The sequence below is a fragment of the Anomaloglossus baeobatrachus genome, chromosome 4, assembly GCF_048569485.1.
Source record: "Anomaloglossus baeobatrachus isolate aAnoBae1 chromosome 4, aAnoBae1.hap1, whole genome shotgun sequence".
Taxonomy (NCBI): Eukaryota; Metazoa; Chordata; class Amphibia; order Anura; family Aromobatidae; genus Anomaloglossus; species Anomaloglossus baeobatrachus.
The window spans coordinates 475,809,252-475,823,380 of record NC_134356.1 but is presented as its reverse complement, the minus strand read 5'-3'; the positions used below and the strand labels follow the sequence as shown (position 1 = coordinate 475,823,380).

The 14,129-nt window shown below is 44.0% G+C and overlaps 1 protein-coding gene across 1 annotated transcript in view; it reads left to right on the top strand.

Moving 5' to 3' along the window:
* The first annotated feature begins 2,342 nt into the window (after positions 1 to 2,342).
* LOC142301708 (uncharacterized) overlaps positions 2,343 to 14,129 on the top strand; it is a 124,241-nt gene continuing 112,454 nt past the window's right edge. Inside the window, exon 1 of the mRNA XM_075342727.1 lies at positions 2,343 to 2,409. Within this exon, the coding sequence (XP_075198842.1) occupies positions 2,343 to 2,409 (67 nt within the window). The remainder of the gene's footprint in view (positions 2,410 to 14,129) is intronic.

The window sequence follows — 14,129 nt, the reverse complement described above, 5'->3', positions numbered from 1 at the left end:
CTTCTGGCTGTGCGAATGGCAAATTCGCATGCACCGGATCTCCAGGAGCTGGCGGTAACGTCGCTCATGTAAATCCATGGTATCTTGCTTACAGGGACGTGATACTACAGAAAGCACGGGGTGAAGATACGCCCAGGGGACTAGACCCACTGCTCATTTACATAGGGAACACGTAAGTTATAAAACCTTTATTTTATAAATTCATATTACACAATATGGGACGGGTATGAAGGGGTTTCTAGGCCACACAGCACCCTGCTTGTAGGTTAGAACGCATAAGAAACCTGACAGGTTCCCTTTAATTGAATTCCACCAGTTAAGAAATTTACAATAAGGAGTGCGAGATTGTCTCTGAGAGGTTAATAAGCCAGGTTTATTCACAATCCATCATTGATCAGACTAAAATCACAGCAGGTAAAAAAACAGAAGTTAATACCTCTTACGCAAACCTGTGGAAGTTAATAAACACAGGAATATGGTCACCTTTTCAACCAACTATAGTAGAAATTTTCATCAAATTGTTGGTATCATTAAAAAAGTTTTACCCATTCTCTATATTGACAGCAGTTTGAAACAGATCCTCCGCCCTGGAGTTGAATACGTTGCCAAGAGAAACCGCAGTGTCAGCTCTCTAGTGTCACCTAGTGACCTCACCAAGGTATTACAATCTAATTCCAAAACACATTTTAATAGCAACATGTGGTTAATAACAGTGGGTTCAAACAAGTTTGGAAAAAAGGCCTGCGACTTATCTCCCTATATGTCTAATTCACAAACATTCATCTAATTTAATACCAGTAAAAAATATTATGTTAAAACATGTCTGAATTAAGGTAGCACTGACCTTATCTATATGATTTCATGTAATTCCTGCAAAATACAGTATATTGGCTGTACTACCCCCATGCTGAGGAGAATTTCTGATCACATCATGTGCTCAATAAAACAACCTGCAGCCTATCCTGAGCATCCCAGCATTTTCAAAATGTACATAAGGGGGATTTCAACTCCTTAAGGGAACATGTCATTGAAAAAAATCATATCAAAACGGGCTGGTGATTTACAAAAAAATTTACATCGCAGAGAGGCATATTGGATCTTTAAATTAAAAGCTAGAAATCCTATGGGCATGAACATAAAAAAAATCTGTTCTATTTGTATTAATGAACTGCAATATTTTTTTTTCTTTTCTTCCACGTTTTTTTACAGCTTTGATTGATAGTGCAGACAATTGCATCATTTCCTATATTGGAATATTTAATCATAGCTTATCATTGTATGTGTAGATCATGACTAAGGACAGCAGTGTCCGAAACGCGTAGTTTCTACTTGTTTTATCCACTATGTGTTTTTTCATACACTGATTTTTTGAGTTTTAGTGGAAATAATAAAAGTCTTTGGATTTACCTTGATATTTTCCTGTGGATGTTGATGCCAGACCCACCCTCTTTTTATTTTTACCCCTCTATATACAGTATGAGCCCCCAAACAGCATCCTAAATATAGTGCGATCCCTCACATACTGTCACATAGCCTCCTATATACATTATGTATCGCATGTAGCTTCCCATATACTCCAATATACATTATAAGCAACACATAGCCTCCTATATACACTTTATGAGCCCCCACATAACCTCCTATATAATTTGAGCCCTTGCATAGCCTCCTATACAGCATGAGCCCCACATTGCCTCCAATATAAGTGAACCCCACATAGCCTCCAATATAAGTGAGCCTCACATAGCCTCCTATATACCTTATGAGTCCTCAAATAGCTTCCTATATACTTTATGCGTCCCATATAGCTCCTTATATACAGTATCATCCCATTCACATACGAGGAAAAAAAAAGTAAAAACAAATACTCACCTCTCATTACTACAGCAGTCTGCTGCACTGACCCTCCACACAGCAGACTACATCGTGACTGCTGTCTCACACACTGAGTAATGGAAGAAGGAGCCAGCGGCCCTTCCTCCACCAATGTATTCACTGCTATCTGCATCATGAGGATGAAGATAGCATTGATATTGGTTAGCGGGCAGCAGTGGTGGCAGATGGTGAGGTGCATCCTGCGGTCCACTGTTTTCAGCACTTTGGCTGTCTCTGTCTGCCAGCTGGACTGGAAGAGCCGGATGTGGTTTGCGGGTGTACTTTGCCCAACCCTTTTCTATGTGCTCATATATGACAGTTCCATATTCAGACCAAAACTGACTACAATTTTTTATGATTTCACTGATCTTGAAATACAGTATGCAAACTAAAAGGAAGGAAGTGGGAAGTGGTTACAGTTATGAAAAGTTGTCAAAATACAAGTTTTATACAAGGCATTACTAAAAATGACTGCTGTGAGAAAAGCTATATTAACTACTCTTCTACTTTACTTATTGACCTCTCAAGAAAAGGGTAAGTTTCATGGAAAAATAGCTTTTATCAAGAAAACTTGTTTAAATTCATTCAGCCTGTGTGTGTTGATGTACAAGCACTGGGGGGTGCTCAATGTACAAGGATATTCTCCCCGAGAGACATTGCATTGTAATACCTCTGCATGCACACTATGTAATGGAATATCCCATTAGTTTTTTCTGTTGTATTTGTATAGAATCACAGGCATTCATAAAAACAGAAAAGAGCTTATGTACTTCTCTGGTAACTGGAGAGTGTTGGGATAAGGCTGCATGTGAAGCCAGGGTCACACTAGCGCAGGGGGTCTCAAACTAAGCTGGGTATATGGGGTGTACATAGAAAAAAAATAATTCGGGGAGCTGCATTCTTTACAGGACACAGTGACATTTTTAGTGATGCCAACATTTTTTTTGCTCATTTGCTTTATTTTTTTAAATGGAATTCATCATGAAGAGTAATGGTATGGATTGATAGCTTGGGTCAGACTCATATTACACATGTGGCGATAAATGTGTGTGTATATATATATATATATTATATACGGTATATAATATACACTTTAATGCTAAAAAAAAAGTAATGCTTTATTCTGAGGTAGGGTTTTTTTACATTTTCTCTTTCCATTTTATCTCATCGTTCTTGTAAGTGATATTGATTCACAATTAGCACCATATATTGTAATAACAATGAAAAAAGAAAAAATGCCAGCTTACCCAGTTGATTAAATAAATAGGCTGCTATTTCATATAGGCGCTCAGCTTTGGATAAATGGCAGGAGCTCTTGCCAGCAATTGATATGAAGGAAGGATAAATCCAGCGAGCCAGGCTTGTAATGAATAAAAAATCTTTTTCTTTATTTCAAACGTAGATTAAAAATCTTTTTCCATAGCGGCATAGTACAAATACAGGCAGAGATGAGAAAATTACTGCTGTAAAGCGCATGGAAAGACTCGTTTCGGCTAAACCTTTATCATTGCCATGATACACATTGCTATTTTACTGGGATATAACAAGGAAAAACTCCTAAGATAGGTGGTGCAATAATTGATTAATCCGTAATTGATCACACTTGTGAGCATCCACCTATAACATTGACTATTAAAAACAAGTATTAACCCTAAAAAAGGCTGATACGCTAGCAGTAATTTTTCTATGTGATTTACAATACATGATGTAACAGATCAATGGGGCTCTCACACAGAGGTTATTTGATTATTTACATGTCACCTGTCTGATCGTTCCTATTTACCACTCTCTCCCAAAAGTACATAGGGACACATTTCCACCTCCACTTCGTCCTATATTGGCAGGTATTGGATCTTTGGGAGAGAGATTGGGAGAATGGGTGGATCATTAGGGTATGTGCGCACGTTGCTTTTTACCTGCTTTTTACCTGCTTTTTTGCTGCTTTTTCTTCTGCGCTGTTTAATGCCAAAATGGATGTGTTCTTCTATTCAAGCAAAGTCTATGGGAATTTGGGTTTCTTGTTCACACTATGTTGTTCAAAATGCTGCCTTTTTGTGGCAGAACTTTGGTCAAAAACTCAGCTTTGCAGTGCAAAACCCAAATGGCAAAAACAATTGACATGTTGCTTCTTTGAAAAGCTGAGTTTTTGACCAAAGTTCTGCCTCAAAAAGGCAGCATTTTGAACAACATAGTGTGAACAAGAAACCCAAATTCCCATAGACTTTGCTTGAATAGAAGAACACATCCATTTTGGCATTAAACAGCGCAGAAGAAAAAGCAGCAAAAAAGCAGGTAAAAAGCAGGTAAAAAGCAACGTGCGCACATACCCTTACTTGCAGCCTCTGGTGAAAGAAATCCCCAGTTACATCAGAGATACTAAGGCTATGTGTCCACGTTGCTTTTTACCTGCTTTTTACCTGCTTTTTTGCTGCTTTTTCAACTGCAGCGTTTAATGGCAAAATAGATGTGCTCTGCTTTTCAAGCAAAGTCTATGGGAATTTGGGTTTCTTGTGCCCACTATGCAGTTCAAACTGCTGCCTTTTTGTGGCAGAACTTTGGACAAAAACTCAGCTTTGCAGTGCAAAACCCAAATGGCAAAAACAATTGACATGTCAATTGTTTTTGCCATTTGCGTTTTGAACTGCAAAGCAGAGTTTTTGACCAAATTTCTGCTAGAAAAAGGCTGCAGTTTGAACTGCATAGTGGGCACAGGAAACCCAAATTCCCATAGACTTTGCTTGAAAAGCAGAGCACATCTATTTTGCCATTAAACGCTGCAGTTGAAAAAGCAGCAAAAAAGCAGGTAAAAAGCAGGTAAAAAGCAACGTGGACACATAGCCTTAAGCTCTAGTCACCATGGTGGAAAATTTTGAATGGGATGATCAATACTCCTGGATTACAAGTGATGTAGTTGCATTATATCCATCGATCCCTCATGGGGTGGCTATGGATTCTCTAATCTATCACCTAGAAACATTCAGTAATTATGCCACAGCAATTAAGGATTTTTTGGTAATGGCAGTTAGGTTTTTACTCAGCCATAACTATTTCTCTTTCAATAGCAGATTTTTTCTGCAGAAGACTGGAGTCAGCATGGGGGCCAAATTCTCCCCGTCTCTGGCTAATCTAGTTATGGCTAGATGGGAGGAATTGGTCCTATATGCTGACTCCAGTCTTTTTTCTAACAGCCTAGTGTGGACAGGGCGTTATATCGATAACCTAGTCATTATATGGAAAGGAACACAGGAGGAAGCCTCCAGTTTCATAAATAGCATTAATGTGAATGATTTCAACCTAGCTTTTACACATTTTGGAATAAAAATTCAATGAATTTTCTAGATGTTACACTAACAGCAGGTCTAGATAAAAATGACAAAAAAGTCTCTCTCAGCCCCTACCGCAAAAGCACTGCCAAAAACACATTGCTGGCAGCGGATTCTTGCCATCCCCAACATGTAATAAAAAACATTCCCATAGGAGAGCTCATAAGGTACAAACGTAATTCTACTGACCCAAAAACATATAAAAATGCACAGGAATCAGTTAATATGAGACTAAAAAACAGAGGCTATCCAGATTGGATATTACACAGAGCAACTAAAATAGTCAATGACATCGATAGGAAAGATTTAACAACAAGCAATAAAACAAAAAAACTACAACCTCCAAAGAAAAAAATCTTTTTTGCTACTCCATATAGCCTTCAGTATAACAATATAGTCTCTATTATAAAGAAATATATTCCAATATTGAGCCAGGATCCAAAACTAAAACAAATTATTGCAGAAAACCAAATTTCTTATGTAGCAAAAAAGGTACCTACATTGCAGGATAAATTATCGCCAAGTCCGTATCTGAATTCTTCGCTGGAGACCAGCGATACCTAGTTGAAATTGAAAGGGTTTTTTAAATGTGGAAACAAGAGATGTACTTGTTGTCAATGTGTACATAAAATTAATGGGTTTTCCTCATTTCATAATAACAAGGAATATCCTATTATCAATTTTTTGAACTGTAATTCCACCTACGTTGTATATTTGATTGACTGTACATCATGCTGCAAACAGTACATAGGTTGTACAACGGGAAAATTGAGAAAAAGAATCAGAAGGCACATTTCTGATGCTATTAACCCTTCCACTTTCAACCCGTCAGCGGTCTCCAGGCATTTTTCACAATACCATTCTGGGAATTTTGACAGCTTCAGGTTTAAAGCAATTGAATCAGTAACATGATCTACCAGAGGGGGCGATAGAAAACGTAAACTACTTAATAGAGGATCCGCTTGGATTCTTACTCTGGAAACCAGGATGCCAATAGGCTTAAATAATAGACAAGATCTAATCAGAATTTATTAAAAATCCAAAAATTATGATCCTAATGTTAATAACCATAGCCTGCTCTGTTCCAAGTTTATAAATATTTTCCTGAGGTAAAATTATATTGAAGGTGCATTGTCTTTTTGAGGTTTTGTTTTTTCTCTTTGCACATATTAATATGGTGAAAGTAATTTCTGTATACATAATCTGCTACATCATGTATTGTAAATCCCATAGAAAAAATACTGCTAGCGTATCAGCCTTTTTAAGGGTTAATATTTGTCTTTAATAGTCAATGTTATAGGTGGATGCTCACAAGTGTGATCAATTATGGATTAATCAATTATAGCACCACCTACCTTAGGAGTTTTTCCTTCTTATATCCCAGTAAAATAGCAATGTGTATCATGGCAATGATAAAGGTTTAGCCGAAACGCGTCTTACCGTGCGCTTTACAGCAGTAATTTTCTCATCTCTGTCTATATTTGTACTATGCTGCTATGGAAAAAGATTTTTAATCTACGTTTGAAATAAAGAAAAAGATTTTTTATTCATTACAAGCCTGGCTCGCTGGATTTATCCTTCCTTCATATATTGTAGTAATGTTCCCATTCTTGCCACTATCTTGTAATAATGCTCCCATACTGGTCCCCATGATATAGTAATCTTTCCATCCTGGTCCCCTTATTGTAGTAATGTGCACATCCTTGTTCCCCTTCTTGTAGTAATGTGCCCATCCTTGTTCCCATCCTGTGGTAATGTGCCCATCCTTGTCCCCATCATGTAGTACTGTGCCCATCCTTGTCCCTATCCTGTAGTAATGTGCCTATGTTGGTCCCCTAATAGTAATGTGCCGCATCCTTGTCCCCTTGTTAGTAATGTGCCCATCCTTGTTCCCATCCTGTAGTAATGTGACCCATAATTGTGCCCTTGTAGTAATGTGCCCATCCTTGTCCCCATCCTGTAAAAATGGGCCCATCCTTGTCGCCTTTTAGTAATGTGCCCATCCATGTGTCATTGTAGTAATATGTGCCATCCTTGTCCATTTGTAGTGTTGTGCCCATCCTTGTCCTCATCCTGTAATAATGTACCCATCCTTGTCCCCTCGTAGTAATGTTCCCTTTCATAGTCCCCTACTTGTAGCAATGTCCCATCTTATAGAAATGGCCCCTATTGTACCATTCTTCACACATCTGCCATTGGTATAGGTATGCAGAGAGAGCTTGTCTTTGCACGGCGCCTCCAATACAGTCAACTGAAATAATGTTCTGACACTCAGCCATGACACCCTGCACCTGCCGCGATCGTCAAGGCCCCTACGTGTCCACAGGCAGTATGGGGTCCACAGGCCATTGTGTTTGACACTCCTGCAGTAGCCTCTAGCATCATGCAAAATCACTGGATGCGATGTGCTAATAACACTAGGCTCAAACTCTGCTGCAAGCTTGATCCAAGTGTCACTCTACTGTGCTCTGATTCTCTCGCATGCGAGAAGCACAGGTGAGGAGAAGATGGAGAGATTAATTTCTTCATCTTCTCCATTTTCTGTCTCTGCTTCTTTCATATGGTTGCACGTGATCTGAGATACCCTCCCAATAACAACATGCTGCAATTTTTTCCTCAGTGTGTTTAAAGCTGAGGAAAAACTTGCAGATCTGACCTACAACATTGAATAACATTGGTTTGAGGGCAATGCGAGATTTCCTCCAATTTAAACGCTAATGTGATCAAGCCCTCAATGTAATTGTGTATGTATCAATGTGGTCATGAATCTCCATTGGTCTGTGGCTTTCTAAATTCTAAGACCTCACTTATATACCATAAGCACATATAGAAGTATTGATCTGTTACTGAGATACAGAATTCAGATACTTTGTCCACATTTGCCTTTATCTCTACATTGATTTTTAAGCTTGATGTTCCGCGGGCCCTCCACCGAGTTCGCACTTTCAATTGTATCGGCATCACAGATGCCGATACAATTGAAAGTATTGATGAGAGAAGGAGCGGCACGCTCCCTCTCTCATCATTCTCCCGCTGCGTGTGCTTTGACTTGTCAGCACAGAGGAGCACAATGATGTAACTAGTGCGCGCCATGTGTGCTGAGCTGTGCAGCAGAGCTGCAGAACAGTGGATGTACTGAGGAGACCTGAATATGGGAATGAGAAGTGAGTATGTATTTAGTCATAGTGGCCAGACGACTAGAGGTGCAGTATAATAATATATGGGCGTTAGATAAAAGTATCTGGGGGCTGCATATTACTATATGGGGCACACAATACTATATTGGGGTGTACAGTATGGGGATGAACTATATGGGGGCTGCATACTAGTATATGGAGGAATATAAGGGGTACATACTACTATATGGAGGAATATAAGGGGTGCATAATACTATATGCAGGAATAAAAGAGGTCTATACTACTATATGGGAGTGCATAATACTATATGGAGGAATGTCCGTTGTTTCATGTACATCCATAGACTTGTGTGGGTGCGAGAGCTGAGGAAAACATTGCAGATCTGAGCTGCATCATTTACTAACATTGTGCTGAGTGCAATGCAAAATCTTCTCGCATTGTACTTGTGCAAGTCATATGCCAGTGTGTCCCTGCCCTAATGAAGGTATACACTGTCTGGCTCTTACGCATAGTAAAATGTATGCTTCTAATAAAGCATTTTAAAGTAATTTAGTGCTTTTAGTCGAGGGTATATATAGAAATCATGGGGCTGCATTGCAAAAGTCCTAATTCAGCCCTCCTCCAAAAACAAAAAAAAAATATTCAGCAGGATTGTGGTGCATAGGCATAGTCACTGAATGGCATATCTCCCATCATTGCAGCACTTATAAAGTAATTTTGCTCCATTGAAATCCTATAGTGTTGCCTTCCACAACAATACCCTTTTCATTTCTCGCATAAAGTATGATTCTAACAAAAATGCCCCCCAAACATACCATGATACTTTACTGTTAATTTCTCCACGGTCCCCTCCACAAGTAAGTATGATTACCCCACAATGCCCCAACAAAGTATGTTATCCCCATAGTGCTCCCTCACAAGATATAATGTCCCCACAGTCACCTCACACATTATGAGGCCCCAGTAAACCTAATAGAGTATTATTACTGCCACAAAGTATGACTGCTTCCACAGTCCTCTACACACAGTTTGATGACCTCTAAGCAATATAATTGCCTCCATACAGTTGTCTCACACAGTATGAGGTCCCAACAGCCCTCCACACAGTATTATGGCCCCTCACACAGTAATGTGGCCCTCACATAGCCCCTTTGATCCGGAGCCGCGGTGGCTCGAAGGGGTCTCAGGACCCAGGGGGTCCGCATGGACACTCGAATGTCAATAGAAAAAGGGGAGTATGTACAGGGGGATTGAAAGTTCGTGACGCCACCCACGGTGTGTGGTAATGTGAGAGACTACCGCTGCTGTTGGGGAGCCCGGTGACGATGTTGAAGCAGCTGGATGTTTAACCCCCCCGTGGGTAGGGGGTTTGGGTGTCCCGGGGCCCGTTGGGTTGTTGGCGTGTGGGGTGCTGTTGGGGATAGGAGAAGGGTTTCCAGTGTACTCACTCAGTCCAGAAATAATCACACCGAGATCTTGTAAACCAGAGTTCTGAGCACCACTGCAGCTTGGAGGGAGCACGCTTGGTTCCGTGCCCTTGGTGTTGCAGTTAGTCTGTGGCCCTTTCCTTGGCACCTGTGTTTCTCTTTGGACCCTCGAGTCTGAAACTGTTCGGGTCCCGCTCACCCGTATGGCTAACGGAGTGAGCTTGCTCTCAGGGTTCACGCATAGGATTTCTGTGGACTGTATTGGGAAACTACTAACCCATCGGTGCACTAGTAACCCGATTTTGGAGCGAGTTGGGGATGACACTCGAAGTCTTCACCCCCGTCGGGTAAATTACCAGGACGCATGAAGCTACTTCACGGCTTAGGGTCCATGTACCCAGTCGTGTCCTGGCCCCTGCCCGATGATAGCTCAAGGCTGCCGGCTACCCTCCTCAGCAGTCCGTGCCCCTTGACACAATCCCCTGCGATCGGGGTTCCAGCTCCTACCAGGCCCAGACCAACGTCTGCCACCTAGTATCTACAGGAGCCTTGCTCCGTGACCTCTCCTCACGAGGGTCACCACTCCACCACCTCTCCTTTCACTCTCCACTGCTCAACCATCACTTTCTTCATATTCCCCTCACCAAACCCCCATGTGGGTGGCCCTATTCCCTTCAGGCCCCCCAATAGTGTTTCTTGTGGGTAAAGTGTTCCCAGGATTTTGCTTGGCTCAGTTGTTAGCAACACCAAAGGACCAGGACCCGTAACCAAGAAGGGTGGTGTTACGGGGGAACCGGCAGATTAAGACCAGGGGGTATATATCCCAATCGCCATTCGGGGCCCACCGTGCTCCAGATGGTAATGAAGCTGCTGGCACCCTGTGGGTTAGGCGGAGATTATCGAGCTGGATGGCTCTGAGATAACCCAGGGAACCGGTCACGTGTGTAGTGACACGTCAGAATGGACGACAACCCAGTTAGCGTTTTGGTGAAATTGGCGCAACCCCGACCAAGTGTGCAGGGAACACGTCAGGCCGGATGGTGACCAGGTAGCGTTGACCGAGAAGACCGCTGCGACAGCGCCCTGTCAGCCACGTGTGTCAGACACGACAGGCCGAGCGGTCCTTCGATTAGCGTTTCTGGTCACTACTCAAATGGCTATGTGTGTAGAGGACACGTCAGGCCAAGAGATCACACCAGTAGCGTTGACTGGGAAGCCAAGGAGGATAATAGGTTCACGCACCCAATCCTGGAACACCCTGTTAACTCCACAGGGGTCCTGAGGTATGCTGTCCGTGCACGTAGGAGGCACAACCAAACAGGTGGCGCAACAGGTGCGTTGTCCGTGTGCATAGAGGGCACTCTCGGACAGGTGACGCAGCAGGTATGCTGTCCTTGTGTGTCGGTGGCACAACTGGACAGGTGACGCCGCAGCCCAGTTAACGCCACTGGACTGCTATAGCACAACAGGAACGGTAGCAAGGAAGCACGGCGCCTGACCCTCATGTGCTGAGCCACGAATCTAGACGTGGCAGGCACCGTTCGCCTAGCCCTACCTACTGCTTCCAACAAGGCTTAAGCCACCATGAATTCTAAGTGAATATGAGTGAAGACTGCGCACCTCCATGTTGTCTCCAGCCCCTTTTATAACCTGGGTCCGCCCCAAACCCAGGGTGGAACCACCAAGGTCCAATAGCAGAGTGCCATGTCATCACAGTGACATCACCAGCAGCCTATCCGGTACCGCCACATCACTGATAACCTCATGGCAGCCACGCCCCAAACACTTCACCAGTCATCGTTTGACGACCAATGGTGAGGTGCCAGATCATAGGGGCAGGCCTCTGCGAGCCAGTCCAGAGTGGCCACATCATCAGGACACCTGACACTCTCTGCCCTATCAGGACTTGCCGCCTCACGGACATGCTTAGTGAGGTCCTTCCCAGACCTAGCTTCTAATGCACTAAGTGCCTGAGCATGCTCAGTAGCTTGAACAACAGACTCAGAAATCAGACTATCTGCTTGAGCATGCTCAGTAGGCAAATCCCAGAACTTAGACACAGCACGAAGTCCAAGTACCTGTGCAAAGAGGCTGTTAGGATCAATTGTGGGAGCATGCTCAGTAGCCTGAACTGAGGACTTCGTCTCAGAAATGACACAATCAGGCTGAGCATGCTCACTAGGCGAAACACCAGACTTAAGCCCTGACTGGGGTGAATCGGCGCGCGCATGTGCACTAATCGCCTCTTCACACTTAGACATGGTGGAAGGAGCAGCCAACTGGACGACCCGAGGCAACGGCCAAGAACGGCAGCCGGCGCCTGGGCGCAACAGGAACCGAAGCAGGCTGCTTGCGGCTATGGTGGCGCCGGTTCGTAACAGGTGGATACTGTGCAGAAGGGCAGATTGCACAATACCCTGTGACGACCTGATAGGCCAGGGCGTCACATTCCCCCTTGGTTAAACGTAGCTCATCCCCGAGCTACAGGACACCAGAGGTTTATTTTTGTTTTGCTCTCAACTGTAGAAAAAGGGGAAAAATATAACGGGTTAACACACTTTTATTCAACGGGTTCCATCCCACACAGGGGAGGCAAGTCTCTTACACGTTACTAAATTATTAAGAGTTCGTCGCCCAACGGTGGGGTGCTACCGGTTTGTATGGTAACGGAGGCTCAACCTACTCCGTTGCAGCCTCTTCCTGCGACAGTCCAATCCCAACGTCCTGGTCCCAACAAGCCGCCACCCAAACAACCTGGAAACCTATCCGCAAGTCCGTGACCAGGTTAAGGTCCCTGGTGTTGTCTTTTAGACGGCTCTGTTTGGCACAGGAGGTGCAACTATTATACAAGACACAAGTTTGTGTTGGTCTCGTCAGTCCTGTGACCGTGGTCCATTTTTACTAAATATATTAAAACTTCAACAGAGTCCATGTACCGGTTGTATATTTTCCTTGCAAATTAGGTAATTTTCACTCGTTTCATTAAAACTGGTTGATTAGGCACTTATTCACCAACATTTTCTACATGAAAAATAATAAACTATGAAAAATAATAAACGAAAACACTGATACCTAACAATTTTATGGCATCGTAACTGCAGGTATTGTAACATAACACTCTTCTCTGTAAAAGCCCTGAGCAACCTGGTAGCTGTTGCCCCCTGCACCGACCCCCACCGGGGCCTCCTGGTGCTGAGTACCAGTACTTCACCTCTCAAGGCCCTGATGGCCTTCTCCCAAGAACGAAAGGGTGGGAAAAGGTTCAACAAGGAGAGCGCAACCTATTTAACTTTGAAGCTGCAGGTTCCGGTCCCCTTTAGTGCTGGTTACCTCCTGGGGACAGTCTGGCAAAGTGCCCTGGCAAACGACAGCGATGGCATATAGGCACCACTTCCATTGCATCTACTGAGATCTCCTCATCTGAAGTGGACTCTGCTTCCATTTCGATGATCTTTAATGCCAACTGTGCCCGTGACGACAGGATCATCCTGCGGCCGTTTCCTCCATAGCGTGGCACCCACGCAGCTTCAGGGGTACTGGAACCCAAATCGCCTTCTTCCATCACCTCTGGTTCCGAGTCCACGGTAACCGAGTCCATTTGGTCAGATGCTTCAGACTGATTATCACTTTCAGAAGTTGCGAGATCCGCTGCCAGTGGTGCGGGCAGTGACTCGGGGCCAGTCGCAGCAGATGGTAGAGGCGACGATGGCGGAGTGCTAGCCTGTAGCGGGGGCGGCTCTAATCCCACAGCCGCATTGGCTGGATTAGGGAAATCATCTGAGACTGGGTAACCGCTTACCCGCTCCTCCTGTGGAAGTTCGGTTTCACTTGCTCGCACTGCCGCGGCCATCCTCCGCGTCTCCATCCGCGGAACTTCTCCGGGCTTCTCTGTTGGACAGCTGCGCTTCTCCGCCATCTTGACACTGCGTCTTCCAGGAATGTTGTGACAGAGTTCTGGAGTACCTGCTCCACTTCCGCTAGTAACACATTCTGGCCCGCCCCCTCGGTCTTTTCGCAGCACTCTCTTGCTGACCGTGGCCCTCTGGGAACTTCCAGTTCCGGCTTCACTAGGAAGACAAAAAGCGGTGCCTAAGCTTCACGCGCTTTCTCGTAGATTTTGTAGCGAAAAAATGGAGGAAAATGGCGGACTTGGCAGGAAACAGAATTTTGACTCGCGGTTCTCGGCTTTCAAGGCGCACGTCACCCAGGTAAGTGGGTCCTGCTCGTATCCTGTTCGTGATGCCAGGTTTCTTGAGGTGTACCGCCCCCCGCAACAGCGGCTGAGCCGCTCGGATCCAGAGCCGCGGTGGCTCGAGGGGTCTCCGGACCCGGGTGGGTCAGCACGGACACTCGAATGTTAAAAGAA